Source organism: Saitoella complicata (genome assembly GCF_001661265.1).
Source record: "Saitoella complicata NRRL Y-17804 unplaced genomic scaffold SAICOscaffold_18, whole genome shotgun sequence".
NCBI classification, from domain to species: Eukaryota; Fungi; Ascomycota; class Saitoellomycetes; order Saitoellales; family Saitoellaceae; genus Saitoella; species Saitoella complicata.
The window spans coordinates 153,006-179,677 of NW_017567009.1; the positions used below are offsets into that span (position 1 = coordinate 153,006).

The following is a 26,672-nucleotide window of genomic DNA, read 5'->3' on the forward strand; positions in this document are numbered from 1 at the left end:
AAGGACTGTTTTGGTAAGTGGACGCGGCGGTTGTCGCGTGCGCGCGCAAAACAGAAGACATCTGGACGGATATGACGTTTGATAGAATGGGGAATACCGTGTAGAGATCGGGACTATCTTTGCGCACGTCTGGATACGCCTACTTGCACGTCTCTCTTTCCGCTGCGAGCTGTTGTGCTTTTACAACGAAACCATGCGGACTCACGCAGGATCGTGCACCGCGGCCGTACCTGCCACCCAAATTCGAGAATCTCGCTGCTCCCAACGAGTCCTGTGTTGTCCCGCGAGAACTGCAGCTGAGAAGATCAATCATGTTCCAAGTCCCGGGATGGTCACTGGACAACTCTCAGATCGTCGTTGGAACCAAGGCTGCCTTGAAGAAGAGAAAGCGTGAGGACAGGCCGGAGAAATCAGAGAAGCCTGCTGCGGAGGTGGCGGAGAAAAAGGTTGTCGAGTCGGAGACTGGGCCGGTCGTGCACCCGAGTCGTGCGTCTCGAGTGAAGGAGGATGAGGATGTGCAGAAGTTGTTCGAGAAGGCTACTGGATCGGCTAAGGAGGTTGCTGCCTCTGAGGAAAAACCGGCCAAGAAGCGCAAGAGGGGTGGAAAAGGTAACAAGGCCAAGGAAGAGTCTAAGGAGGGAGCGGACAAGGAGAAGACCGAGGTAAAGGAGGACAAGGCAAAGCCTGCTGCCCCTAAGCCTGTTGCACCATCAACTGAGGCCGACGGCGATAAGAAGGAGAGCAAGTACGCCAAAAAGAAGCGCTTACGCCGTGAGGAAGCTGCGGAGATCGAAGCCGCAGGCGGAGTTCCTCCTCCCAAACCAGCAAAGCCAGCAAAAGTCAAACATACTGCTCCTAAACCCGAGAAATCCAAGCCAACGTCAGAAGCCCTCGCAAGGAGGTTGGAGCAGGCTGCTGCCAATGCTCCTGCCGAGCCTGAAGAGGAAGAGGCCGTCCCCGAAATCCCGCCAGCATTGCCGCCCATGCTTCTCCGTCCCGCAGATAAATTGACTACCCTTCAACAAAAGATGCAGCAGAAGCTCTCCGGTGCCCGTTTCCGCTGGATCAACGAGCGTCTTTACACCACCACCGGAGCAAAGGCTCTCGAGCTCATGAAAGACCAACCAGAGATGTTCACCGAATACCACGAGGGATTCCGTAACCAAGTCCAATCATGGCCCGAAAACCCCGTCGACGTATTCATCCGCCAATTGAAAGACAGGAGAAAGGCGAACAAACTCCCCAAGGACGGAAAGGGCGTGACGACGGTGATTGATCTCGGATGCGGTGACGCCAAAATCGGGCAAACATTCACTGCGCCCGCTCCCGACGCCGGTAAAGATCTCACGATCAAATCCTACGATCTACGCTCCGTAAACCCAGTCGTCACCGCTGCCGATATCGCGAATCTTCCTTTGGCGAATGAGAGTGTGGATATTGCGATCTTCTGTCTTGCGCTCATGGGGACGGATTTCATCGCTTTCCTACGTGAAGCGCGGCGTGTACTCCGTGTCGGGGGCGAACTCTGGATCGCTGAGATTCGGTCCCGATTCGCTGATGCCGCCGTCGATGAACCCTCCTCCTCCACTGATAAGAAGGATAAGGGAGGAAAGAACAAAGACAAAGCAGGTGCAGAAGCGAACGCTTTCGTGAAGAGGTTGAAAGGGATGGGGTTCAAACATTCCTTGACGGATGGGAGTAACAAGATGTTTGTGAGGATGGAGTTCACGAAAGAGAAGGAGGTTAGCAAGAAGAAGGAGGAGGGAGGAAATGTGCTTGAGGAGGCGAGGGATGAGGAGGGGAGGTTGTTGTTGAAGCCTTGCGTTTATAAAAAGAGATAGAGTGCGAGGCCGCTCGAGAAGTAACGCGACTTCACTGGGGGCTGCATTGTGCAATTCCTGACCAGCAAAGCCCCGCCGAGTAGAGTGTCAAAGAGAAATGCTGTGCTGTGCTCACTTTCGTCTTCCACCTCCTTTCCTAGTTATGCCACAGTAAGCCGATATATAGTAAGCTCACGCATCTGCGTGAGGCTTTGGGGACGAGGGAGAAACAACACGTTGTCACGGACGTATTTTCGGTTTGATTTTGTATCCTAAAATGTTGATAGCTACTTGAGTAAACTAACTAACTACTCCTGTGATATAGATGCGAACAGCATGGGTATCCTCACAATTTTTCTTCCTTCTCCTGTCCTTACTCCCCTCAGCTCGATTTAGTATGCTCTGGGAGCCGCCCCACTCTGCTCCGTCGGCGGCACCTTCTCCCCCTGCTCCCGATAATATCTCTCATAAACACTCTCCCCCCTCGCAACCCTACTCTCATCAACCTCAACCCCAGGATGCCCATTCTCCGCTATCAACCTCCTCTCAACCATCTCTACATCACCATCCTCCCGAAGCCTCTTCTTATTCTCGAGTTGTACAGAAAAGGGACCGTTCACTTCGATATCGAGACGGGTGTACTCGGCCATGTTGGCGGAGGGTGCGGCTTCGAGGAGGTAGACCATGTAGGTGTGGGTGAGGTCTTTAATGACAGGGAGAGGAAGGTGGGTTTTTGTACGGATTTGGCCGATGACGGTGGTGATTCGTGTGTGTTGTTCTTCGGAGGCTGGTTGGTCGAGCTCGAATTGGAGGTAGTTGATCCAGAAGTACTTCGAATCGAGATACTTGTCCGCATTTGCTGAGAAGAGTTCGCGCGCCTCCTCGGCACTGCCCATAACCTTCCACAACAACCTCGCCCACTCAGCAGACAGCGCACCCTTGGCATAAATATCCGTCACATCGTTATGAATCGCATCCCTATAAACCTTCACCGCACCCTCCACATCCCCAGGTGTAGCCCTCCGTTCCATATTCGCCCACGCAACAACCGTCTCCACATTACCCGGCAAACTCTCCACCACAGCCTCAAAGATCGCTCTCGCATACTCCACCTCCCCCCGACTCTCCATCCAATGCGCGAATTGAATTCGAAACCCGGGGCGGCCAATGGGGACGAATGTCGCTGCACCGCGTTGGTAGATGATGCGGACGTCTTCCGCTTTTCCGGATTGAGCTGCCATCCATCGTGCATAGCGGTACCAGAATTCGTCGTAGAGGGCACATGTTGTGAGACACCGCTCATACAAGAACACGATTCTCTTGAAATCACCCTCCGTCTCCTCGAAATGTAGATACTTCCTCCAGTTGACGAGTTGTAGCTCGTCCAACGGCTTTACGTGGAAGTACGGTCTCTTGACCTCTGCCTCGTACGTCCATCGCTTCGCGGTCTCCGTTTGTGTCTTATGACAGATCTCCTTGTGAAGATCCGCGATTCTCACACGAATCTCGCGTTCAATCTCAGCTTCTCCGCGCTGCATCTTGATCTGTTGAGACCCAGCCTGGACAGCCTGCACAGGCTCATTCAGAACATCATTTCGGAAAGTTTCGATCACATCCGCATCGACGAGCTCGTGGAGAGGTCGAGTAGCTGCCATAGCTGTGTATCTTTGGAAGTATCGTGCGTATTGGTGCATTGGGATATGAATGACTCTGTCAAGGATCTTGAAGATGAGATCCGGACGCTCGTTGCGCTCTTCGAGTTCGATGTATTTGTCCCAGAAGGGGTGGGCGAGGAAGTCGAGACCGACGGTGTTTGCCGCGCGTTCAAACAATCTAGATGAATGCTATGTTAGTATTCAAAGACTAAACGAACAGTGCATAACAGAGTGTAAACCAGAAGCCGATGCACGAGTCATCGCATATACTCTCATGTCTTCAGATCAATCCCAGCATGGTATGGGTCGTGAAAGGCCCCTATCTCATGTAAGAGAGGATCAAGTCGAAAGGGTAGGGAACAGGGAACATAACCACCCGATATCGCCCATATCCATAATAAAGGTTCCACTCCACAAAACAGCGATGACAAGGCATCGCACTCCTGGCTCAAGCAAATGAAAAGAAGGTAAAGGGCGACTTACTCTCTGACATCCTCCTGCAAATGACTCGTATCCGCCTTAAACCCACAGTAACTCGCCCACAAATCAACACTCGCCGGACACGACGCAACACCTCTCTCATAAACCATCTCAGCCGCTTCGGTACCGGCGATCGTGAATGATGTCTCTGCGTATTTTCTCCAGTAACCGAAGAGGAGCGGGAAGCGGGCCAGGAAGCGGTCGTATGTGGTGCGCCAGGCGTGGATGGCGTCTTGGGAGGAGTTACGACCGATGCCGCCTTCCGTGGACTCGAGGGAGCGAATGAGACCTTCCCAGGCATCTGCGCTTGCGAGTTAGCATACAATGCCGAAAAGTGGTATAGAAAGGAAAGTAAACGCACCGAAATCATCAGGATCCTCAATGACGAGTTGATTGAACTTCTCATACTCGTCGCCAGCGTCGCCCGCAACGCTCTGCGATCGCATCCTTGCTCCATATTGAGCCATTGCAATTGGTGTTTTGTGTTTTGTGATAATTGACGTCCGACTTCATTAAGGAGACGCGTCGAAAGCTGCCCCTGAGTCGGTGCCTGAAGGGGAATGTAACGAAGATAACCACCATTGCTCGACCCCACCTGCTGCCATGAGTCTCCCATCCATCGTTGTCCTCATCTCCGGATCAGGCTCCAATCTCCAGGCCTTGGTTGACAATCAGGGCTCTGACTACAAAATCTCCCACGTCATCTCCAACAAAAAAGCTGCCTATGGCCTTGAGCGTGCCGCAAAAGCCTCTATCCCAACATCCATTCACAACATCGTGCCATACAAAAAGAGACACCCAGATGATGTCTCTGCAGCCCGTGCAGATTTTGATAAAGAATTGGCACAGAAGATCAAGGAGTTGAAGCCAGATCTGGTGGTTTGTGCGGGTTGGATGCACATCCTCTCGTCTGAATGTCTGCGGCCACTGAGAGAAGCTGGTATCCCTCTCATCAACCTGCATCCTGCGCTTCCTGGAGCATTTGATGGTGCGCATGCTATTGACAGAGCATATGATGCTTTTCAGAAGGGCGAGATCACTAAGACTGGCTGCATGATTCACTGGGTCATCGAGGAGGTCGATCGGGGAGAGCCTTTGTTGATCAAGGAGATCGAGATGAAGAAGGAAGAGTCGCTGGACGACTTGGAGGCTAGAATTCACAGTGTAGAGCACGTTGCGATTGTGGAAGGAACAAAGATGGCTCTGGCGCACAGGGCATAGGCTTGAGGGAGTTGTACGAGTACCATAGCGTTTGACGTTTCTGAGGGTGAAAACGGGAATAATGGTATCAGATATGCTAAACTGAAAGTATAAGAAAGGACTGGAAGAATGGGCATCCGCCTAATACGGGATCCCATTCGTAATCTGCTGAAACTTGTCATACAACACCGTCCTCCTATTCTCATACGCCTGATCAATCAAACCCATCATCCAAACACTAGCATCTCTCTCCGTCCTATCCAACACAAACCTATCTCTCAAATTGTTAATCGTCGTAGCGCCCTTGAAACAGGGGAGACCGGAATCAAGCATGAGCGTGACCATCTGAATAATTTTTTCGGCGTATGGACGGGAGGCGAGATAGGCTTTAACACAGAGTTCCTGGAACCAACGGAAAGGCTGGGAATCTGCGCTTCCGCCCATAACAAGGATCATCTCATGCGTCAACTTAAACGGCGCGTTTTCAAATGTTATTCCACCCGGCGCGATATCAAAACAAAACCCAAAATCGATATGCAGGATATGTCCCTCTGCATCAATCATGATATTCCCATTATGCCTGTCCTTGAATTGGAGGAGGTAGGAAATGACGGAGTATGCGGCCATTGACTGCACGAAGTTGTTTCGAGCTCGCTGAAACTCGATTGAGTCTTCGTTGCCGTGTTTGGTGATGAAGTAGTCGTACAACCCGTTGACGGCTTCACGTCCGAGCATGTCACGAGAGATGGAGTTAGGGAGGACGTCGATGACACCACAACCCGGCGCAGTAGCCGTAACACGGTATGGGAAGACATACAAGTCCAATCCTACTGTGTTGAAGATCTCACGGAAAGTAGCGATGAGTTGGAGTGCCAGGACATCCTGTCGACAGTCGTCGCCGACTTTGAAGATAGCGGATTGTCTGACCTCCATGATCTGTTCTTCTTCGTCCTCCAAGGAGTCGTCTGTCAAGCTCGGTTCTTCGAGATGACCGGGTACTGCTTTGGAGTTCGTTCGCTCGATGATGAACGTAGCCATGAACGGCGCCTTAGCGTGACTCTGGAGTGGTCGACCAGACTTCCTGTCGATATCCACAACCCTTCCGTTCGGGTTACTCGGCAGATACACCCCGACATCGAGCTTAATCAATGCCATCTCCTCATCAATCTTCGCCTTCTTCTCCGGCTTCGACTTCTTGATATATGGCTTCAGCTTCCCAGAGATACTCGTAACGGCGTTAAAGAAAGTGAACTCTCTCTCATAAAAGTCCTTATCAGTACCAGAAAACGAATTGACCATCTTCTCCAAGATATCATCCAAAGTCGGCTTCAGCACATCCGGGACCTGCGAGTCTTCATCCTTGTACGCATTAGCATTCATATTCCAGATAATTTGGTGCGCAAAAAGTTGAGAGATATGTGCCGTCTCGAGAATGTATCGCGTCACGTAGCCGAGAGCATCATAACGAAGCGCCTGCACGATCTGGGGAACATAGAAGAATGTGACACCAACACCATGGCTTTCAAGAGCGCGCATTGCGTATTGCAATACCAAGGCATTGTTCTTGAAGGCTGGGAGGAAATACGTTGCTGCCGTGATAGGGACCGTAGGTTTCCAGTAGATGAGATATTTCAGCTGTGTAGCAACATCGGGCGCCAACTGATCACCAAGCATCAACTGGAGTGCGTCCGGGTACTCGCATGCTTCATCAGGATGGGCAAGAATGAGTCTCCTCACCTCCGTATCCAGGCCAGGGTACTTCAACCTGAGTGGCAGGTAGACGGCAAGACCTGGGTTGACCTTCCACGCCAACCGGGCTAAGTTCGCAATTGACGAGGCATCCCGAGTTTTCGCAAACTTCATCGAACTCTCACCTGTTCTGGGATCACGAAGGGGGTTGAGCCAAGTTGTGAGCCTAGCCAACTCACTCTCAACGAGCATGAGAAGTAAGTGTCGCTTTTGAGCATGAAGACTAGCCACCGGCTTTTGAGTCTGGCCGCCTGTAGCAGCGGGGACATTGTCACGTTCGATAGCGATGATGAGTTCGTTGAACAGCTTCGTCTCTGCAGTGAGGTTTGTACGGTTACTTCCGAAACTGAACCTCGGCGGAGTAGCGAACCAGACGAATGAAGCATCGTAAAGAGCGTTACGCAATTTCATCTCGAGCGAGCTGTGCATTGGTGTTGTCGCTAAGACATGAAGACCGAAGAGAACGATGCTGAATCTTGCTTCTCTGGCCAAGGGATGGTTGCTGCCTACAGAAAGGGCAACGAGAGTCTCGTGTAACAGTCGCAGGATCACCTTCACGAGGTGCACATCACCATAGCGACAAGCCTGGAAGTGTCCGCACAAGAACTGCATCACGCGAATATGCGGAGTGAACAAGCTTGTCGCGGTATTAGCCTGCTTGGAATGAGCAGCCTTGTTCGAGGGCGCGTACTCCATGACATGCTCAAACGCATCTGTCTGATTGATGGAGTGTGAAAAGAGACCCTGACGACGACGTGCGGACCAGCTCCAAGCCTTTGAAACCTCCATAATGGTCCTGGCTTCAAGACAAGGTCTTTCGGCAATAATCCAAGCCCACAAAGAGATACCGAGCGTTATTGCCTGAGTGGAGAATACAGCGAAAGGGACGCGGACGACACGTCTGAGAAGAGACGTCTCGTGAGCGTCAGATTCCACGATGTGGCCAGCAGCACTCCTCAAAGCATCTTTGAGCTCTCCAATATGGACAAGCTTCTTGTGCTTTCCGTCATCCTCGAACTGTTGAAGCACGCGTTCAAGCGTAAGATGAGACGTCTGATCTTCCTCATTCTTGCTCTGGCGGCCGCGCTTATTGAAACGGTTCTCGGTGAGGGATTCAGTATTGCGGTACAGCTGACGAGCAGTGTACTGAGTAATATAGTCAGACCCGGCATCTGGCACCCAGCCACCATACGGAACAATCGAGGACACCTGCTTGTTTGAGTCGGGAAGAGCTCGGCCTGCATCGATAGCCAATGACCTTCCTGGAGAGATGTCCGGGAAAGCAGTCGAGTTATCCTCAGAGTCAGCAAGATAACTCTGAAGCAAACTACGTGTCTCTGAAGGTGCTTGGCTCAAAGCAAGTCTCAACCACAACTTCGCGTTCGTGTGGAAAGCACGGAAAGTCTCTTCGCGATGTCTGTACGAGTCGGAAAGGAGGAGAGTGACGTTCGCTTGGGTAGTCGTGTACGTGTAACGAGGCGAATACTCGTCCAAATCCTGATCGACACAGCCTTGCCAGAGAAGAGACACGAGTTCCAGCATCGTGTACAGCGGAGACCTCGAGCACAAAAGTGTCGGCATCGCGTTCATGAGCCTATCCGCCTGCCTCGTAGCAAGTCTCTGGACGTGCCTGATGCGATGGCAACATCCGATCAACAGTTCTCGAAGCTGTTCCTGTGCTTGAACGAGCAACTTCCCGCGACTCCCCGTATTCAGGATCGTCCGCAAGAAGATCGTCATGGTATGATCTGCAACAGCATTCAATGGACTCGCAACATCAGATTCCACGAGGTTGGAGTCAGCAAAGTACTCCAACATCCTCGAACAAATACCAAACTCGCACCTCAAGCTCTCGAGTAGTAGGACGGTAGACAAGAACACCTGCTTAGGATACGATAGCTTCCTCAAGTCAGGAGCTTGAGCAGGCAGCGCAGCAGCCAAGACCTTCTTCGGCTTGCTCTCGTCCGTCTCGACTTTGTTACCACGAAGGACGGAGTTCAACTCGAGATCACTCTCGAAGTGGTTGGTCAAGCGCTGACTCACAATCGGCGGCGTGGCCCGCGCAATGATACGAAGAACACGAGCGTGTTCCTTCGCAGGCGTGGAACCGTAATGGAAGCCGTTGAGGTTGAGAGTGAACCATGCGTTACGGAAAAGAACGATCAAACCTTCGTCGCGCGGCACGAACACCCTGTTATCAGGGAACGTCAACGCCAATGCGAGGGGATCGAGAATCGAGAAGAACGCCGGAACGAGGTTCTTCGCAGTCTCGAGATTCCTCCCGCGTCCGCCCATAACACCCATCTCAATGATTTCCTTCAACAGCTCTCCAACAAACAACTCATGCGTCTCACTCTCCTTATCCAACCTCATCGCCATAATCCTCCTCGCCTCCGCGACAGCCTCGATCATAACAACGGCGTCAACACCCCCGGTCCCCGTGCTGTATCGTGACAAGAATTTGACAATCCGCTCGAACTCTTTCTCGAAGCCCAACACGGCGCCTTCCGCGGCTTTGAGCACTATAACACAGTCAGCGGCCGCACTCACCCTCCCAACCTTCTGCGTTAACAACGAAAGTGACAAAGCCAGGATCTTCTCATCACCAATTTTCTTTGCAGTCTCGAAAATTGCACTAATGACATTGATCTGAGTATGGTGCTTCTGCTGCTCGGATTGTGGTGTTTCGGTAACGTTGCTGGCCATGGTGATGTTGTCGAATGCGGCCCAGCGGTCTTTCGGGTCGCGGGAGGTTAGGGAATTTGCGCGGTCGCGGTCGTTGCTGGGGGCGAGGGCGTTGGCGAGGGAGTAGAGGGTTGTGATGACGGTGTCTTGGGATGAAACGCTTAGGAGGTCTGCGAGGCGCTTGACAGCGAGAGTGTTCGTCTCCGGATGTGACAATCCAGCGTTCGAGCGCAGGATGAACCGTTTGAGCGGACGAAGCATCGATCCGGCTTGTTCTGGTAGGTGCATCGACAATGTCGTCGCGGCGTTAATCACTGCGATCGATAGGTTCTTGTCGTTCATCGAAGTGGTATCCACGAACGAGCTGTTTAGAGAACGAAGGAAATCTTCATCAATATGACCGAGCATGAGTGAACACTTTGCGAGGATACTGTAGATAGACGCCGTGACGTTCCTAGCTTGACGCTGATTCTCCGGTTCGCTAAGCTTGAGGAAATCGTTGTCGCCCTCGATCACGTCCAACTGGTCATTAGCGATTGCAGCAATCCTCGCCGCTGTTTCTCTCATTTCTGGTTTCATTGCGTACCGCTTCTCCGCGATCTCGTCCCAGACGTTTCCACAGGTAGCCTGCTCCCCCTGTACCATAAGGCTGGTACAACAGGCATCAACAAGCTTCATCGCAATACATCTCATCATCATAGGTCCGATAGCACAGTCCGCGCTCTGGAACTGGCAGGACAGAGCGCGCAAGGGGGACAGCGAGTACTCACCCTGTTCTTGCACAGCATCCGCAGCTTGCTCGACCGCCAGCATGAGCGTGTCGTCAAGTAGTTTGTCCATCTGGTTCAGCAAAGCCGGGTAAGTATCCTCGGTCCAGAACTTCGTGTGTTCGGATCCTGCCCTCAAGAAATCTGCGCATCGGAGGGCCCAGCGCAGCGTTTCCTCTGCATCCTGGCCGTCAGCAAAGGCGTGGTACTGCGTACGTGACATGAGTTCCTCCAAATATGTTTCGAGTACCTCCGCGATATACAACTGTAAACTTGCAAAGCGCGTGCCGATGCTGAGAATAGCCTTCACGAGCTTGTACGTCACAGACTCGTCTGTGATATCATTCGGTACTGGCAATGGTGCAACCATGTACAGCAAGAACTGCGCCAGCATTCTTCTTGCCTGGTTTTCATCTTCGACAATCAGAGCCGAATCACACAATACAGACACGGTGCGCAATTCGTCTTGACGCGTGGGCCACTTCTTGGGATCCGACCGCAGCGCTCCCACCACCTCATTCGGGCGCGGCCATTGCGCGGTATCAATTGATTGTAGCCTCTCTTGCCATCCACTTGCAGCAGGCAAGTCCACCGAGGGACCATGCGCTCCAATCTTCCTAAGCGTCCCTTTCGAGCCGGTTTTTGCGCTCAGAAGAGCGAGTTTGCGCAAGGCGTCATTGCGAACCGTCTTGGATATACTGGCAGCAACCAATTAGCAATCGTAATGAAGAGAAGTGACGGTGCGTACCAATCCATCAGGTCCTTCTCACGACTTGACCTCCCTTCTTGTCGTTGAGGTTGGCCTCACGTGTACGGGTTTCGGGTCCTTAATTGAAGCGGTGCAGTCCAACGCGCGCAACTGCAAGCCAAACCATCATCCATAGCAAGTGCATTCATCGGAGGTCGGGCCCAGCATTCACGCCGACCATCGACCATCGACTGTTGCAACATCAACTTCCATCATGAACACGGATGCTGCTGGGAACGGAAAAAGAGTGAAGGTTTATCATCGTGTGCCTAACGTCTGTGCGCTTTGGCTTACGCTTGGTTGAACAGGTGCCGTCTACTTCCTCCGATCTGGAGTCCTCGAATGCACCGAACTCGAAGAAGGCCCGGAATGAAGACGAGACCCCATCTGGGCTTCCCTCACCTAATATGACAACTTTTGGAACTCTGAATGATACGAGGTCAGCACAGGCTTCGCCTGCTCAGCCTGAACCTCGTCGTGCCGATGTCGACCGCAATAATGGTTTTGATCAAGGGAAGGTTGACCCAGCCATGGACAAGCGTTATGATTCGACTGTCGGGATTGGTTCGACGTTTAGTCAGGAAACCGAGAATGGCACCATCATGTGCAAGTCATGTAAATCGAAGCACAAGCTGTTCGTCTGGGCTGTAAGTGCTTGAGCCATATGGTATACATCAAGAGACTTACGGCTGCTCATAGGAGCTAATATCGACAAATTCGAAGTGCGAAAACGTGAAGATGGGCAAAGTGAGCAACTGTGGCTCGGAAGACCAGAGTGACTATCCACCGGACGATCTCCCACGCCCTGTGCAAGAGGGCCTTGATCACAAAGCTACGTCAGGAGAGGTAGGATAGCTTGCCCGTCTTTCTGAACCAGACTAACGGCTTGCTGAAAGAACTTAGCTGCTGCTGGATATCTCCTTGGGCGCAGTGAAGAGTGTGATGTTATCATCAGGGATCCGCAAATCTCGAATCGCCACTGCCTGGTATACAAGGAGACGCTTTCCTCCGGTAACCTAGCAGTCTTCATCGAAGATATGTCCGCGAATGGAACCTATATCAACGGCCAAAAGCTGGGCCGAAACAACCGTCATCGGTTACACAACGGAGACGAAATCTCACTGACACACGGTAGGGGCAAAGATGAAGACGTGTCCTTCATTTTCAAACAGTCGCGAGGCAAGAAAGGAAAGGGCAAGACATTCGACGAAACATTTATCCTCGGGAAAACGCTGGGTAGTGGACATTTCGCCGAGGTAAAACTCGGTATAGAGAGGGCTTCAGGGACGCAGTTCGCCATCAAAGTCTTCAAGAGGAAGCCACATCAGAGGAGCAAAGATGCCGGAAACTTGGCGCAGGAGATCGGGATTCTCATGGGTGCTACACATGTTCGTACTTAGGGTTAACCTTTTCCTTGTTGGAGCTGAGCTGACGCAACGAACAGCCCTACATCACATGCATCCGCGAAGTCTTTGACGAAGATCAATTCATATACATTGTAATGGAACTCGCCCCCGGCGGCGAACTCTTCGACCTCGTCATCGAACGTCGAAAGCTCACCGAAAACGAAACGCGACACATCTTCCTCCAACTCCTCACTGGGTTGAAGTATCTGCATGAACGGAACATCGTGCATAGAGATATTAAGCCTGAGAATATTCTGGTGATGGATAAGGGGAACATGAGTATCAGGCTTGCAGATTTTGGGTTGGCGAAGATTGTGGGAGAGGATAGTTTTACGACCAGTTTGTGTGGGACGGTGAGTATCCTTCTCTGTCGTGCTCATTTGTGTGACTGACCAGTGTATTACAGCCGAGCTATGTTGCACCGGAGATACTGGTCAATTCCACACATAGAAAGTACGGACATCCTGTAGATGTTTGGAGTTGTGGTGTGGTTCTCTACATCTGGTGAGTGAAGCTTCTCGTGTCTGTAGGTGAAGTTTACTTAATTCCGCTACAGTTTGTGCGGCTTCCCACCGTTCAGCGATGAACTTGCTCCGCCGTCAATGCAAGAGCAGATCAAAACAGCCAAGTTCGAGTTCCCATCGCCATATTGGGACCCCATCTCTGATCCCGCACTACACCTCATTGAGCGGATGCTCACCGTGGACCCGAATGAGCGCATCACCGTCGCCGAAGCCCTCGAACACCCGTGGATGAAAGGCCTACAACCGGAAGCTTACAGCAATGCATCGACTCCTCTCGACATCTTCTCCCTAGTCGACCTCGACATCACCCGCCGTACCGGAATTGTTCGAGAGCGCACCAAACTGGCGGACATGAACCCTAAAGAAGCCGCGGAGATTGGGGAAACGAAGGTTGTGAGGCCTAACGTCGATGAAGACGATAGTGACAAGACGAAGCTGGATGAGATGGAGAGGGCTAGGGAGACGTTTATGGCAATGGGGGAGAGTGATCCGGATGCGACGATTTATGATGAGGAGAATGAGATTCCGGCGACGCAGCTTGATGAGACGGTAGAGGAGAGTTACGATTAGGGTATTGAGGTGATAAGGAAGGGAAGGGAAAAGGGAGAGGAGGGATGGAAAAAGATACTCAAGGTAGCATATGTTTGGTAGTATATTCTATAATGAAGGTCAACCTTCTTGGATTGATGGCTGAGCATCGGCGACAGTGTGTCAAGAAGTATCCTCAGAGGCGCGAACCACGAACGTTGACAACCGAGAAGCAGAAGGTGGCGGCCCAGGTAGAAGCATGCTTGGTTCCCTATGGGTTCGCTATCCTGCAACAGACACGACGTCCACATCTCGACAGTCTCCAAAGACTCGTTCGAATTCGAGCACAAGATCTCCAAGCAAGACAATCGAAGCTTTCGATTGCAATACCAAGTGACGATGTGTTCGACAGCTCAAGGCGGTAGTGCAGTACCAAGGCCATCTGTGGGTCCCGACATAGCAAGCCAGAGGCCGGCACCCGCTTCTCAAAAAGAAGTTGAAAATGATAGTCGGTTAATACCGACATACTCAGTTTTCAAACTGAAAAGAACAGATACTACACTTGATCTAAGCCAAAAGGCAAAGAGAGGTGAGGAGCCTTTCTGGGGCGGGGGAAGCGGTGATTATATAGACGTTGGCGTGGCGGTGCGCGCTAATGGGGGCGTGAGAAGACGTCGGTCCTGAGAGGACGAAAGACCCATAGGATACATGAAGCAGTTAAGCTTGTTGTCTGAATCCTTTCTAATATATGTGGTTCGATTATGTGAATCATTGCCACAGCTGACAGCAGTGTGTTAGACAGGCAGTTGAACCCAATGCAACATGCATGTGCTCTATGCCAGAAAACAAGCCTCCCTTACGTCTTACCACTACGTGCAGGCCACCAAATGGATCTCAGTGATTGTTACTCGAAATAAAGATTGTACAGCATTAGGCATGACACCGGCGATAGAAGAATAGCATTGTACATTACGCAGAAAGGTTTGGTAACGAAGACCACATTGCCCATACTAGAGTACAGTAGAGTAACACATAGGCCACAACCCGAGCTTTAAACGTGATTCTCGCTTCCGCTGCCTAACTATCTCCGATAGACAACCGACCTAACAATGCAAATGCTAACGTCGACACTACTCAACCGGAACCGACGGAATCTGGTGCTGCAGTTGACGCGCCATAATCTGCGGCTGCCTGCCCGAGTACTGAATATCCAGGTTCTCAAGCTGCTGAGTCGGCACTTCAGGCGCAATTTCAAGCTGTCCTTGAGCTCCGGCAGAAGATTCCCGATAACGAACGCGGACCTTGGCCCTGGCCTGTAGTTCCTCTCCGTTCTCGTTGAACAACGTAACCTCCTCTTCCTCGTACTCCTCCTCTTCATCCTCGTCACCGGTATAGTCGTCTTCCGATACGGTATAAGCGTCTTCGTCTTCGGCACCTTCAGGCATCAATGCAGGGTGTTCGTACAGTGCGAGCTTCGATTCCAGAGCTGTACGTTCGGCTTGGAGGGCACGACAGAGATTCTCGAGCTTCTGGTGCTTCTTGCGACCTGCTTCGAGTTCCTTTTGGTGCCTCGTGCGCTCCTCAGCGAGCTCAAGAATATTCTTCTTCAAGGTTTCACTCTGAGCCCTAATCGCTGCATTTTCCTTCTCCAACTTCTTTGTCTTCTTCGTCATCTGCTCCATCTCTTTCCTGAACGTCAAAAATAGATCATTTGAGTTGTTGAGCGTATCCTCCACTTGCTTGAATTTCTCCACGTAGATATTTAACTGGCTACGCAATTCGGTCTCGGTCTGACTGAACGTTGACACTTGAGCATGAAGAGTCTTAGCACGAGATGATTCAGACTCGGCGATACGACGCTGTTGTTCAGCACGTGCTTGATTGAGCTGAAGCTCGAGGTCTTTCGCGCGAAGGACCGCATGGAAGTGCGTTTCACGAAGCTCGTACTGCTCAAGAAAGCTCTTGAACTTTTCCTTCAAGAACTCATTGTCCTCAAGGCGACGTTTGTGCTTTTCATCCGTATCTTCCTCCATTTTCGACTTGATCTCCCATATGGTGCTTTCAAACTTTGTCGACAGCTCTTCCCGCTTTTCCTGCTCCGATTGTGCCAAGCGTTTACTCTCATCCTTGATCCGCTTGTTTTCCTTCTGCAGTTCACGACAGAGTGCCTCAAGCTTATGCTTCATCCCCAGCGCCTTGTTCATCTCACCCTTGGCCGCATCCTTCTCCTTTTGCATTTGTTCCGACTTCGCCTTCGCTCTGACGTGCTCCCTCTCCAAACGATGCATATCTTGTAACAAGGAACTGTATTTGCGCTGAATGACATTAATCTTTTCCAGCTGGTCATCGTGCGTCGACAGCAGTTGCGTCAACTCCTTGTTCGCCTTCTGCACTTCCCTTGCAATCTCGCGCTCTTCCTGTTCCTCCTGACTGAGATTCGTCTCCAATTGCGAGATTTTGTGTTGGATCATGCTGTTCACCTCACTAGGGTCCAGTGTCTTTTTGGCACCCTTGACAGGAGCCTTGTGAACCGGGCCCTTAAATACCGGGATAGGCGCTGGAGACATAGGTGGAGATGTCCGTGGAGTCGACCCAATTGATGCCTCTACGCTTTCTTGAAGTTGCTGCCCGTCGGGGACAAGTGTGTTTGACGGGGGCGGCGGTGGAGCAGCGGTTGGAGGCGGTACGGCAGGTGCTGCTGCCGAATGAGGCATTACTGAATGAATGAACAGGCCAGTATATGCCCAATGGATTGGTGTAAATGAAGAATGTCTGCTGGCAATTCGCGGGTATATGCGACCTCGATATGTGAGATGTGGTCACAAAATTCAGGACCCGGCAGCGGCCTGCATACATCTCCCCGGTGCACATTTATTACGGAGTTTGGAGAAACGACGAGGGACGATATCAGTTTGCTCCATCTTGCAATCTTTATTCTTCACGTACCTACCGTCAGCTACGAGCCAGCTTCGCTCTCAAACAGTCGATCTTTATAACGACATCCGGCCATGTTGTCGAGCATTGCCCGGCCCTCGCAACTGCGAATTGCGCCTGCTCTAAGAAGAAGCCCGTTGCTCGGCCGGATGTACTCCATCGTCGTCGATGCGGGAAAGTACCAGCCCGGCCAGAAGCTCTCCGGCTTTACCGTCGCTCGCAGCCAGGTTGTTCCCGAGCTGGAGCTTACCGCCACTCAGCTGATCCACGATCGCACTGGAGCGGAACATCTCCATATCTCCAGAGATGATCAAAATAATGTCTTTGCTGTTGGATTCGAGACTCCACCGACGGACAGTACTGGTGTTCCTCATATTCTTGAGCACACCACACTCTGCGGTAGTGAGAAGTACCCTGTGAGAGATCCGTTCTTCCAGATGCTTCCTAGATCATTGCAGAACTTTATGAATGCGTTCACGGCAGCCGACTACACTTTCTATCCGTTCGCGACTACTAATAAGGTTGACTATGAAAACTTGAGGGATGTCTACATGGATGCAACTTTCTTCCCGAAGCTGCGCAAGCTGGACTTCCTGCAAGAGGGATGGAGATTGGAGCATGAGGACCCTAAGGACACATCGACTCCTATTACATTCAAGGGTGTCGTCTACAACGAGATGAAGGGACAAATGTCGGATGCGTCATACTTGTTCTACGTTCGCTACCAGCAACATATGTTTCCGGGCACATGCTACTCTCACGACAGTGGAGGCAACCCAATGAACATCACTGACCTCACCTATGAGCAATTGAAGGCCTTCCACAAGAAGCACTACCATCCTTCCAATGCCAAGTTTTTCACTTATGGCAACTTCCCTTTGGAAGACCATGCTGAGAAGATCAATGCCAAGTTGGAGCCCTTTGTGAAGGATGCTCCAGAGAAGAGTTTGAAGGATATCGTTGGGTTTGATTCACCCAAGGCTGTTACTCTCCCGTGTCCCGTCGACCCTCTTGCGGATCCCACTCGACAATTGAAGACATCCTTGTCATATCTTGCAAATGAAGCTAGCGATGTCTTTACTACCTTTTCATTGCGTGTTTTGTCTAATTTGCTTCTGGATGGCCATTCTTCTCCTCTGTATCAAGCCTTGATCGACACTAATGTCGGTAGCGAATGGTCACCGAACACGGGTTACGACCCGTCGGCGAAGACCACGGTGTTCTCGATTGGATTGCAGGGAGTGAAGGAGGGCGGAGTTATAGGGTTTCAGGAAACTGTAGAGAGAGTGCTGAAGGAAGTTGTTGCGAAGGGGTTTGAGCAGAAGCGTGTAGATGCCGTCTTGCACCAGATGGAATTGAGCTTGAAGCACAAGACTGCGACTTTCGGTATGTCGGTGTTGCAGAGCATGACCAGTGGATTTTTCAATGGTGTTGATCCTATGGACATGCTTGAATGGAATAAGACTGTTGACAGGTTCAAGGAGGAGCTCGCAAAGGGCAGGTACTTGGAGGGTTTGGTTGAGAAGTACTTGCTTGGAAACCAGAGGCGCTTGGCATTCACCATGGAACCCAGCAAGACCTTCACGGAAGATTTGGCGAAGGAAGAAGTTGAGCGATTGAAGGGGAAGGTGGACAAGTTGACCGAGGAAGACAAGAAGCGCATTCAAGAGGAGGGTCTTGCATTGTTGAAGAATCAGGAAGAAAAGGGTGATCCATCGTGCTTGCCGACGCTGCATGTGAGCGACATCGCCAAGGAAGGGCCAAAGACCCCGCTTGAGTATGCTAGCGTGGAAAACGTTCCGGTGCAGATTCGTGCCGCTTCGACTAATGGTCTTACCTATTTCCGTGCGGTCAGCTCTCTAAATGATTTGCCGGATGAGCTCAAGTTGTACTTGCCGCTCTTTGCTGACTGCTTGAGCAACCTCGGTACGAAGACCAGGACCATGGCTGAGTTGGATGATGAAATCATGCTAAGGACTGGCGGTTTGCGCGCAAGCACGATGGTGTCCACTGGTCATTCTGACCTGAATCAGGTCGAGGAAGGTCTCGCGCTGTCGGGTTACAGTTTGGACGGTAACGTGCAGCGCATGTTTGAGCTGTTCAGGCAATTACTGTTGGAGACCAACTTTGACAACGTCGATAAGCTGAAGAGCTTGATTCGTGGTAATGCAAGCGGTATTGTAAACAGTATTGCGGACAGTGGACACGCTTTTGCTAGGACTTACGCCGCGAGCATGATTTCGCCTAGTGCAAGATCCAGTGAGATCTTCGGTGGAATGACGCAGATGAAGTTGATCAGTCAGCTTGCTACGATAGAGGACTTGAGCGAGGTTATCGCCAAGTTGAAGGCGATTGCTCAGATTGCCTTCTCTAGGTCCAGCATGAGGGTCGCTCTGACTTGTGGCCAGGAGTCCCTGGATACGAACGAGCAGCTGTTAGGCGAGTTCCTGCGGGGCTTCCCTCAGCACCCTGCTCTTCGCAATGCCGCAGAGGTTACCCCGCATGGACTGCCTTCCAAAGCTTACTTCCCCTTGCCCTACTCTGTGACTTATTCAGGTGTTGCTGTGAAGGGTGTACCCTATACTCACCCTGATGGTGCGCCGCTGCAGATCTTGTCTTCACTGCTTACTCACAGACACCTCCACCGCGAAATTCGCGAGAAGGGTGGTGCCTACGGCGGTGGTGCTACGTACAATGGCCTTGGCGGGATCTTTAGTTACTACTCTTACCGTGACCCCAACGCTGAAAGAACATTGAAGACTTTCACGGAGAGCGGAGAATGGGCTCGTGACCACGAGTGGTCTGAACGTGATTTGGAGGAGGCCAAGTTGAGTGTCTTCCAGAAAATTGACGCACCCATAAGTGTCAGTCAGGAGGGTATGGCCAGCTTCTTGGAGGGCGTGAATGATCAGCAGAGACAGCTTCGCAGAGAGCGTCTGCTTGCTGTGGACATCCCTTCCATTAGGGACGTTGCTGAGCGCTACCTCGTAAATGCTTTCAAGAGCGGACAGTCCAGCACTGCAGTGTTGGGTGAGAAGAAGGAATTTGCTACTAAGGAGAACGGCTGGGAGCTGTTCAACTGGGGTGCAGAAGCGGCTGAGAAGGTCCAGCACCAGGCCGAGGAGCCCGCTGCCGTGGTTATCGAGTCTTGAGGGTTTGCAGGTCTAGCATAGGAGTTGACGGGTTGGCGTCTGAGGATCATATCGAACGTTTTGGATATTCGTAAATGTCATCGCACGGCTGAAGCAGTTTAATTGAATTTGGTCTTCTCCTCCCATCTTGTAGATCTGCTGTAATTAACCTGACTTGATATAATTCGCCACCTACGCCAACGTCGTGCACCCCGGGGGGTCTCGCATCCCAGACGTCGGGGCGCAAATAACGCGAGACTAAGCCCCGGACCCTTTATCAATAATAATCAATATCACCGCAACCTCTCAACACCTTGCTGAAGGCTTGGTTGTCAACAAGTACGGATCTCATCTGTAAATATGGCAGAGGAAGTAACTGCGACTCCACCGCCGCGGGGTGAGAACCTGCGGTACCGCTTCAGGCGGACGTCCTCTAGCGATCTGGAGGAGTTGATCCTCGCAAAGGTTCGCATCCATTTGTGAGCGTATCTATCGAGCACTGAGCTGACGGCTATGTTAGTTTGAAGCTGCGTTGAGCGAGTTGGATCGTAGGTTGACGGATCTTGAAGCGAAGGGATTCTCGAAGATGGACGAAACGCTCGGAGCGGCTTACCAGCACTACGAGGCATTGAAGGCTGTGAAAGATCATTACTCGCAACGTGGTCGGGAGATGAAGGACGAGGGCTGGAAGCGAGCAGAAGCGTTCGTGCAGGAGATTGAGCAGAGGTATGAGAATGCGTGGCATGCTGGTACTTCGTTTCCGGCAAAGGTGTCATCGGGGTTGAAGCTTATGGAGGAGAAGTTGTCGGATATGGAGTCGGCGTCGGCGTCTAGGTTCGATGCTGCGGTGGAAAAGATCAAGGAATTTGACAACACTATCCAGGAGACGGCGGACCGCGCGGCGGAGAAGGTTGATGAGTGGGCGAAGGCGGTGAAGGAGGGTGCTTCGAGATTGTTGACGTATGAGGAGTTACCGATGGAGTGGAGGAATAACGAGCACATCCTGCGTGGATACAGGTTCTACGATACTAAGATCGGGTGTCTAAAATCCATCGTGGGGATTCACAACGAGACTGGATCGATCTGGACGCACTTGATTGGATTTATCATCTTTGCATCAATCGGGCTGTATTTCTACCCCATGTCACCGGCCTTCGAACTTTCGACCACATCAGACAAGGTTGTGTTTGGCGTGTTCTTTGTCGCTGCTGCGAAGTGTCTTCTGTGCTCAGTTATTTGGCATACGTTTGCACATCACGCACATGTGGTGTCAATGCAGCGAGCGGCATGTATGGACTACGTGGGTATTTCGGTACTCATCGTGGCGTCCATCTTAACGGTGGAGTACCACGGGTTCTACTGCCAACCTTGGGCACAGGCTGTGTACATGTCCTTCACCTCTGCACTCGGTGTTGTGGGTGTGATCGTGCCATGGTTCGAGTTCTTTGACAAGGCCGAGTCGCGCCCTTTGCGCATCATGTTCTTCATGTCCATTGCTGCAAGTGGGGTCTTGCCTGTTGTGCATCTGTCGTTCACGAGGTCTGCGCTTGCTACCCTCAGCTTTTTCTCTCCCGTGATGAAGTCCCTTCTGGGCTACCTTGTCGGCGTAGCTGTCTATGCGAACAGATGGCCGGAAAAGTGGTGGCCCGGTTGCTTCGATCTCGTTGGTGGATCACATCAGATCTGGCACCTTGCAATCATTTGGGGAATCTGGTATCATTACAAAGCCACCGAGGCTTTCCTGGGCAATGCGAAAGAGTTTGCTTGTTCGAACCAGCGTTTTTAAAGATATTTTACTGGCGTTATATTGCATTACAGAACATACCCGTTAAGAGACGGTTTAATCAGAGACACTTTGGAAAGACGAATAGATATTCATACCAGCTGATCATGGGTATCCTTAGGAAAGAAACAAATAGAAGAAATAAGCTGAAGATGCGCACCGCCTGCGTTCAGGTTTAGACAGCCCCGTATGCCCTTTGACTGGTTCCAGTGAGATTGGCCGGCCTAGCGACCTTCACCATTTCAATCAGCTGTTCGCGTGTCGCATTCTTCTCGAAGCGGAGTTTGCGCTGGCTAATGTTAAACAGGCTGCCGAGATAACAGATCATCGACGTACCTCCTTCAACCATTTCTTCAATTCATCCGTACTCCAGTCCTCGGGTTCACCGACGGGTTCCCTGTGAAGCGGTTCACTGCTAAGACCCGTCCCGCCAAAGATCGATGCCGTAGTAGCAAGAACGATCAGACCGGCAAATGTGGCAGTCTGCCAAGGGTCCGTGAGTAATCTTCCCAGAGAGTTGGAAAAGAGCTCATACGAGGAGAGTACTAGAGCGTTGCGGTAAGAGCCTGCCCAGAGGAGACATTTCGGATCGTTGCTACCTGATCAAAACCATCTTGACATCAGCTTCACTTCCTCTTCCAAGAAACGTCCAGCTCACCTGGTATATCGACTGATGTCACCGTCTCTATATCGATAACCCTGGTTATTACAGCCCGTCACGTGCTGCCGGCTTAGGGCTCGTGTGCCCTCAGATTCGCGGCGGTGCAGCGCTGCCTGAGCTCGACACCGAAAAATTAGGCTTGGCGTACCTTGACCAACAGCTTGCCAATACACCGCCAAAATGGTACGTATGCTGTCGTTCATGCGTCTGGGATGATTGTGCGAGGTCGGGTTTTGTCGGTATCAGCTTTTTCGGCATGTTCGTACGCCTTTTTGGGAGTGTGATCGGTTTTCGAAGTTTTCGGGCGGTTTCGCGTCTCGACACGGAGGATGGCATGCGACTGGGATGAGAGCCGATGATCTGCGATTCAACTAGATGATATTCATTATTGGGTACGCGGAATATTGAACGAAGGTCGTCGTGCTGTCAGATCGGTTGCATTGGAAACGGGGAGCACGAAGAATTGGTATCGATGGATGGCGATCTCGAGAACAATGAACTTCGCTGGATGCACCAGGACGATCAATTCTCTTGGACAATCTCTTCGACATCCCCGCATCCCCTTTCTCGACCGTGTTCTTGTTCGACTCCCGACAAAGCTGACGCTTCCAAACTCACTCCGCACAATCCCTCTTGACGCAAAACACTGCCTCATTTCAGCTCATGTATACTAACAATCCCTTCCACAGCCTAAGCAGATCCAGGACATCAAGCTCTTCCTCGAGTTGGCCCGCCGCAAGGACGCCCAGTCTGCCCGCATCAAGAAGTCCTCCAACGGCAAGCAGGTCAAGTTCAAGGTCCGCTGCTCTCGCTACCTCTACACCCTCACCGTCGCCGACGCTGAGAAGGCCGAGAAGCTCAAGCAGTCCCTTCCTCCTAGTATGTATTCCCCTGTGAAGATGGGTTTGAAAGGTGGGTGCTAATTTTGCTTTGTAGCCTTGAACGTTGAGGAGGTTAAGGCTTAAGCGGTTGGTGTTTTGAGTGTTTACTAAAAATATCCAAATGGCATGCTTGTTGCGTTCTTACCTGTTTGTCCCTCTGTGTCCGCCTTGTATTATGTGTGGGTGTGTGTGCTTATGATTCATGCTGCCACTCTACCTTCGTATCGGGTCCACCAGTGCTTCGCACGACGTTTATTGAGTGCAACGAGTTCAGTTCTCCGTCACCGGATAAGCCTCCGTACCCCACTCGTTCTCCTTCATCAGCCCCACAAGCCTATCCCACGTCCCCTCCACGAGCGGGAAATGTAACTCCCACTCCCTAAACACACTTGGTTCTTCCTTTGCCTTCACGAACCCAATACTCTCGAACAACTTCAAACTCGTCTGATTGTCTTCACCGATTTTGACCATAAGCTTTTCCAGCCGGCAGTTACAGTCGGAGCATGCGCAGACGATATCGGAGGCGCGGTTGAGGACGTAGAGGAGAAATAGGAGTAGAGAGGAGCGGCCGAAGCCACGACCGCGGTAGGATGGTTCGGCAATCATGAGTTCGACTTCGCCGACGTATGGGATTGGGCCCTCTTTTGGTGGTTTTGGTGCTAAGTCATCATCTTCGTCATCATCGCCGTCGTCGTAGGATTCTGATAGGAAGAGGTTTACGTCGCCGATCATTGCCGAGACTTCCTCTTCGTGGGAACCTATCGTTCCGTCTCGTAGTTTTGCTTGATCGAGCACGATGAACGTCAATTCTACCCCGCACATCAGCACCTACACCATCACAGATCACGTCTGATTTAACATACTATCACCATCCTCCCTCCATTTCCTCTGCATCTCATACTCCTCCTCAAGCGATAACGGCTCCGACGCGGTAGCTTCCAAGATCGCGGGATCTTTCATCCATTCATGGTATTTGGGGACGTGGATCGCTTCGTAGGGAACGAGGGTGACTTTACCGTTGTAGACGACCGTGTGTGCGTTCAGCTTCATTTTGATCTCTTGATCTGGTGTATATGAAGGTCGAGGTCGAGGAGGTTAAAGTTGGGTCGGTTCGAGGAACCCGAAGTCGCGCCGCGTGAATCATGGGCGCGTGCAGCTGCGGCAGTACCGACTCTGACTGCGACTGCAACCACCCTCTGATCCAACTGGAATTGCACACAAAATGCCAGAAGAAACAGCAAACTACATTCACGGCCACCACGAATCAGTCCTGCGGTCCCACTCCTGGCGCACTGCCCAAAACTCCGCCGCATATCTCCTCCCCTACCTCGAACCCCACATGCGCATCCTTGATATCGGATGTGGGCCCGGTACTATTACTTTTGACTTCGCCGAATTGGTGCCCGAGGGAGAGGTCGTTGGATTGGAGTATGAGGGCGGGGTGCTGGAGCAGGCGAGGAAGGGAGCAAAGGAGAGAGGCTTGGGGAATATTGAGTTTGTGGTAGGTGATGTTAATGGGTTGGACTATGCTGACAACACATTCGATGTTGTGCATTGTCATCAAGTTTTGCAGCATGTCGGGGATCCGGTGCAGGCGTTGAAGGAGATGAGGCGGGTGGTGAAGCCCGGTGGTATTGTTGCGGCAAGGGAAGCGGATTTTAATGGGTTTACGTGGTATCCGGAGAATGAGGGGTTGGAGCATTGGCTTGATCTCTATATCAATGTCGCACGTGCGAACGGGGGTGAACCTAATGCCGGCCGTCGTCTCCATGTCTGGGCCCACGAAGCCGGATTCCCTAGGAAAAACATCAAATGCACAGCCGGGACGTGGTGTTACGCTGACACCGAAGCTCGCGAATGGTGGAGTAATATGTGGGCCGATAGGACCTTGGGGTCAATCTTTGCAAGGAAAGTTATTGAGAGTGGACAGATCACGCAGGATGGATTGGAAGACGTTGCAGCTACGTGGAGGGAGTGGGGAAAGCAGGAAGATGGATGGTTTGTGTTGCTCCATGGGGAAGTTGTATGTCGCAAGTGAATTCAAGCTGAGACCCACTTCGCGAGCCCAAATCTGAGGTGTCAAGTGCCTAAAACGCAGAAGGCTTGTTACTCAAACTCCCTCCATCAACCGTCACGATGCTCCCGTTAGTGAAGCCACAGCACGCCAAGAACAACGCCGTTTGTGCCATGTCCTCTTCGGTACCCGCCCTTCCGACTGGAATGGTTGCAACCCGCTCCTTGGGGAGGTCCGAGCCTGACGACTTGTTGTTGTCGCCGGAGGATGGGGTAGTCATTTCGGATGGGAAGAGACCGGGGCAGATGATGTTCGAGCGGATTTTAAGGGGGATGAGGAAGTTGGAGAAATTGCGCCCGAGATGGACAGCGGCAGCTTTAGAGGCGGAGTAGGAGAAACCGGATGCGATTTGTTTCGAGAGTCCTCCGATGGAGGCGATGGTGATGACTTGGCTGTCGTATCCACCGGCACCGTTGCCCTTGGCGAGAAGCGGGATGAATGCAACCGTAGTGAAGTATGCTCCAGCGACGTTGGTGCGGAGGACTTGATCCCACTCCTCAACTTCGTCATTGAAGAGGCATTCGTACACCTCCTGCGCGTTACTGGGATCTTTGAGATTTGAAGTCGACCTCGGTCCTGGAACGCCAGAGTTAACAACGAGGATGTTCACTTTCCCACTTTGCTCCTCAATCTTCTTCGTCGCCTCCTTCAACGAGTCCTTCGAAGTGACGTCACACTGCAACGGGATTAACTTCCCGCCCCTGGACTCGAGAGAGGGGCTGTGAACATCCGCGGTCTTTTGGAGAGCTTCCAGACGGCGGCCGAGGATATAGACTGTTGCTCCGTTCGCAGCGAAGGCTTCAGACATCATGAGACCGAGGCCGGTTGCGCCGCCAGTCACGACCGCGATCTTGCCGGAAAGGTTGAAGAGGTTGGAGGCGGTGAGATTAGATGACATTGTCCGGGTCAATCGATTCGCAGTTAAAGGGTTGAAGGTTTGTTGTTCGGCCAGGATGGTTTCGCCAGAAATAAGGTTTATATAGCGGGTTTGCTCAGCATGACGTCTCGTCATGCGCGCCGAGATTAAGGCTCAGCTGGAAAAGGCGGCCTTAAGCAATCACGAGCTCGATACATTTGAAAATTGCAAACGGCAATTCACGATCAGCTTTATCGTCAGTTTATCATTTTCGACACTCTACGAAGCAGCGACGTTTGGTCGTTCTCACGCCTGATCAGCGCTCTCCATTGCAATCCACACGCCTAACCATGACCGTGTATGTGTGAACCCTCCTTCTTCTCCGTGTTCGAGTAGCTCACTTTTGCTCTCCGACAGTCCCACTGCCAAAACTACCTGGCCAGACCCCGGCGTAAACACCCCAATCGGCGTCAACGTCGAGAAACTCGAAACAATTGCCTTTGTTCCTACCACAGCCAACATATCGGGAGGGGAGATATCCATGATGACCCGCGCTGCTCCGAAAGATGATGATGATCCGGAGAAAGCTAACGAGATGGAGAGGAGGAGGACGGAGGAGTATGCTAAGGAAGAGTTTAGTGGAGGAGTGGAGTAAATGACATGAGTTGAGAACACGAAGATACTGGAGAGGCGTGAGAGTGAGCTCATCATCATTCATCTATTTCCAAAAAATCAAACACCCAACAAACCAGCCAAAAACCCTCACAACCAGTCCCTCCATTGCAATCCT

The 26,672-nt window shown here is 51.7% G+C and overlaps 13 protein-coding genes across 13 annotated transcripts; 7 read left to right on the forward strand and 6 right to left on the reverse strand.

Annotated features, from left to right (window-relative positions):
- Positions 1-1,123: 1,123 nt before the first annotated feature.
- Positions 1,124-1,951, forward strand: SAICODRAFT_31101 (uncharacterized protein). Its single transcript, XM_019167839.1, has one exon. It carries the CDS (start codon positions 1,131-1,133, stop codon positions 1,839-1,841), a length of 711 nt encoding a protein of 236 aa, XP_019022853.1. The 5' UTR covers positions 1,124-1,130; the 3' UTR covers positions 1,842-1,951.
- A 261-nt stretch (positions 1,952-2,212) lies between these two features.
- Positions 2,213-4,401, reverse strand: SAICODRAFT_59240 (uncharacterized protein; the record flags this gene model as incomplete). Its single annotated transcript, XM_019169669.1, has 3 exons — positions 2,213-3,653; positions 3,959-4,256; positions 4,317-4,401. The coding sequence occupies 3 exons, from the start codon at positions 4,399-4,401 to the stop codon at positions 2,213-2,215; spliced, it is 1,824 nt and encodes a 607-aa protein (XP_019022854.1).
- Positions 4,402-4,558: 157 nt separating this feature from the next.
- On the forward strand, positions 4,559-5,176 carry SAICODRAFT_59506 (phosphoribosylglycinamide formyltransferase; the record flags this gene model as incomplete). Its single annotated transcript, XM_019169691.1, has 1 exon — positions 4,559-5,176. The coding sequence occupies one exon, from the start codon at positions 4,559-4,561 to the stop codon at positions 5,174-5,176; it is 618 nt and encodes a 205-aa protein (XP_019022855.1).
- A 189-nt stretch (positions 5,177-5,365) lies between these two features.
- SAICODRAFT_72363 (uncharacterized protein) lies at positions 5,366-11,165 on the reverse strand. Its single transcript, XM_019170762.1, has 3 exons — positions 11,105-11,165; positions 5,656-11,054; positions 5,366-5,623 (listed from the first exon to the last, which is right to left on the reverse strand). The coding sequence occupies exons 1-3, from the start codon at positions 11,110-11,112 to the stop codon at positions 5,613-5,615; spliced, it is 5,418 nt and encodes a 1,805-aa protein (XP_019022856.1). The 5' UTR covers positions 11,113-11,165; the 3' UTR covers positions 5,366-5,612.
- A 116-nt stretch (positions 11,166-11,281) lies between these two features.
- SAICODRAFT_31102 (Pkinase-domain-containing protein) lies at positions 11,282-13,654 on the forward strand. Its single transcript, XM_019167840.1, has 7 exons — positions 11,282-11,357; positions 11,413-11,751; positions 11,804-11,950; positions 12,001-12,492; positions 12,549-12,863; positions 12,917-13,014; positions 13,067-13,654. Exons 1-7 carry the CDS (start codon positions 11,319-11,321, stop codon positions 13,602-13,604), a joined length of 1,968 nt encoding a protein of 655 aa, XP_019022857.1. The 5' UTR covers positions 11,282-11,318; the 3' UTR covers positions 13,605-13,654.
- Positions 13,655-15,031: 1,377 nt separating this feature from the next.
- SAICODRAFT_45672 (uncharacterized protein) lies at positions 15,032-16,096 on the reverse strand (the record flags this gene model as incomplete). The annotated part of the gene is made up of 1 exon (XM_019168821.1): positions 15,032-16,096. A coding segment is annotated over one exon (1,065 nt), but the record flags the coding sequence as incomplete, so codon positions are not given.
- Positions 16,097-16,570: 474 nt separating this feature from the next.
- Positions 16,571-19,648, forward strand: SAICODRAFT_59210 (uncharacterized protein; the record flags this gene model as incomplete). Its single annotated transcript, XM_019169667.1, has 1 exon — positions 16,571-19,648. One exon carries the CDS (start codon positions 16,571-16,573, stop codon positions 19,646-19,648), a length of 3,078 nt encoding a protein of 1,025 aa, XP_019022859.1.
- A 339-nt stretch (positions 19,649-19,987) lies between these two features.
- SAICODRAFT_26497 (izh family channel protein) lies at positions 19,988-21,413 on the forward strand (the record flags this gene model as incomplete). The annotated part of the gene is made up of 2 exons (XM_019166945.1): positions 19,988-20,092; positions 20,148-21,413. 2 exons carry the CDS (start codon positions 19,988-19,990, stop codon positions 21,411-21,413), a joined length of 1,371 nt encoding a protein of 456 aa, XP_019022860.1.
- A 141-nt stretch (positions 21,414-21,554) lies between these two features.
- Positions 21,555-22,082, reverse strand: SAICODRAFT_31103 (uncharacterized protein). Its single transcript, XM_019167841.1, has 4 exons — positions 22,010-22,082; positions 21,946-21,955; positions 21,747-21,893; positions 21,555-21,699 (listed from the first exon to the last, which is right to left on the reverse strand). The coding sequence occupies exons 1-4, from the start codon at positions 22,021-22,023 to the stop codon at positions 21,586-21,588; spliced, it is 285 nt and encodes a 94-aa protein (XP_019022861.1). The 5' UTR covers positions 22,024-22,082; the 3' UTR covers positions 21,555-21,585.
- A 146-nt stretch (positions 22,083-22,228) lies between these two features.
- Positions 22,229-23,036, forward strand: SAICODRAFT_20409 (uncharacterized protein; the record flags this gene model as incomplete). Its single annotated transcript, XM_019166258.1, has 3 exons — positions 22,229-22,652; positions 22,761-22,950; positions 23,008-23,036. Exons 1-3 carry the CDS (start codon positions 22,548-22,550, stop codon positions 23,034-23,036), a joined length of 324 nt encoding a protein of 107 aa, XP_019022862.1. The 5' UTR covers positions 22,229-22,547.
- A 186-nt stretch (positions 23,037-23,222) lies between these two features.
- On the reverse strand, positions 23,223-24,041 carry SAICODRAFT_94852 (uncharacterized protein; the record flags this gene model as incomplete). Its single annotated transcript, XM_019171957.1, has 2 exons — positions 23,816-24,041; positions 23,223-23,761 (listed from the first exon to the last, which is right to left on the reverse strand). The coding sequence occupies exons 1-2, from the start codon at positions 24,000-24,002 to the stop codon at positions 23,223-23,225; spliced, it is 726 nt and encodes a 241-aa protein (XP_019022863.1). The 5' UTR covers positions 24,003-24,041.
- Positions 24,042-24,174: 133 nt separating this feature from the next.
- SAICODRAFT_59410 (UbiE family methyltransferase) lies at positions 24,175-24,990 on the forward strand (the record flags this gene model as incomplete). The annotated part of the gene is made up of 1 exon (XM_019169686.1): positions 24,175-24,990. The coding sequence occupies one exon, from the start codon at positions 24,175-24,177 to the stop codon at positions 24,988-24,990; it is 816 nt and encodes a 271-aa protein (XP_019022864.1).
- A 49-nt stretch (positions 24,991-25,039) lies between these two features.
- On the reverse strand, positions 25,040-25,924 carry SAICODRAFT_36162 (NAD(P)-binding protein; the record flags this gene model as incomplete). The annotated part of the gene is made up of 1 exon (XM_019168476.1): positions 25,040-25,924. The coding sequence occupies one exon, from the start codon at positions 25,922-25,924 to the stop codon at positions 25,040-25,042; it is 885 nt and encodes a 294-aa protein (XP_019022865.1).
- Between the last annotated feature and the right edge of the window lie 748 nt (positions 25,925-26,672).

Excerpts from the sequence above, each read along its gene's own strand:
- SAICODRAFT_31102 (XM_019167840.1), top strand. The coding sequence starts at position 11,319 with ATGAACACGGATGCTGCTGGGAACGGAAAAAGAGTGAAG. Across the intron at positions 11,951-12,000 it reads ACAAAGCTACGTCAGGAGAG|AACTTAGCTGCTGCTGGATA; the intron begins GTAGGATAGCTT and ends GCTTGCTGAAAG. Across the intron at positions 12,864-12,916 it reads CGACCAGTTTGTGTGGGACG|CCGAGCTATGTTGCACCGGA; the intron begins GTGAGTATCCTT and ends AGTGTATTACAG.
- SAICODRAFT_31103 (XM_019167841.1), bottom strand. Across the intron at positions 21,700-21,746 it reads TGAAGAAATGGTTGAAGGAG|CGCAAACTCCGCTTCGAGAA; the intron begins GTACGTCGATGA and ends AACATTAGCCAG.
- SAICODRAFT_31101 (XM_019167839.1), top strand. The coding sequence starts at position 1,131 with ATGTTCACCGAATACCACGAGGGATTCCGTAACCAAGTCCAATCATGG.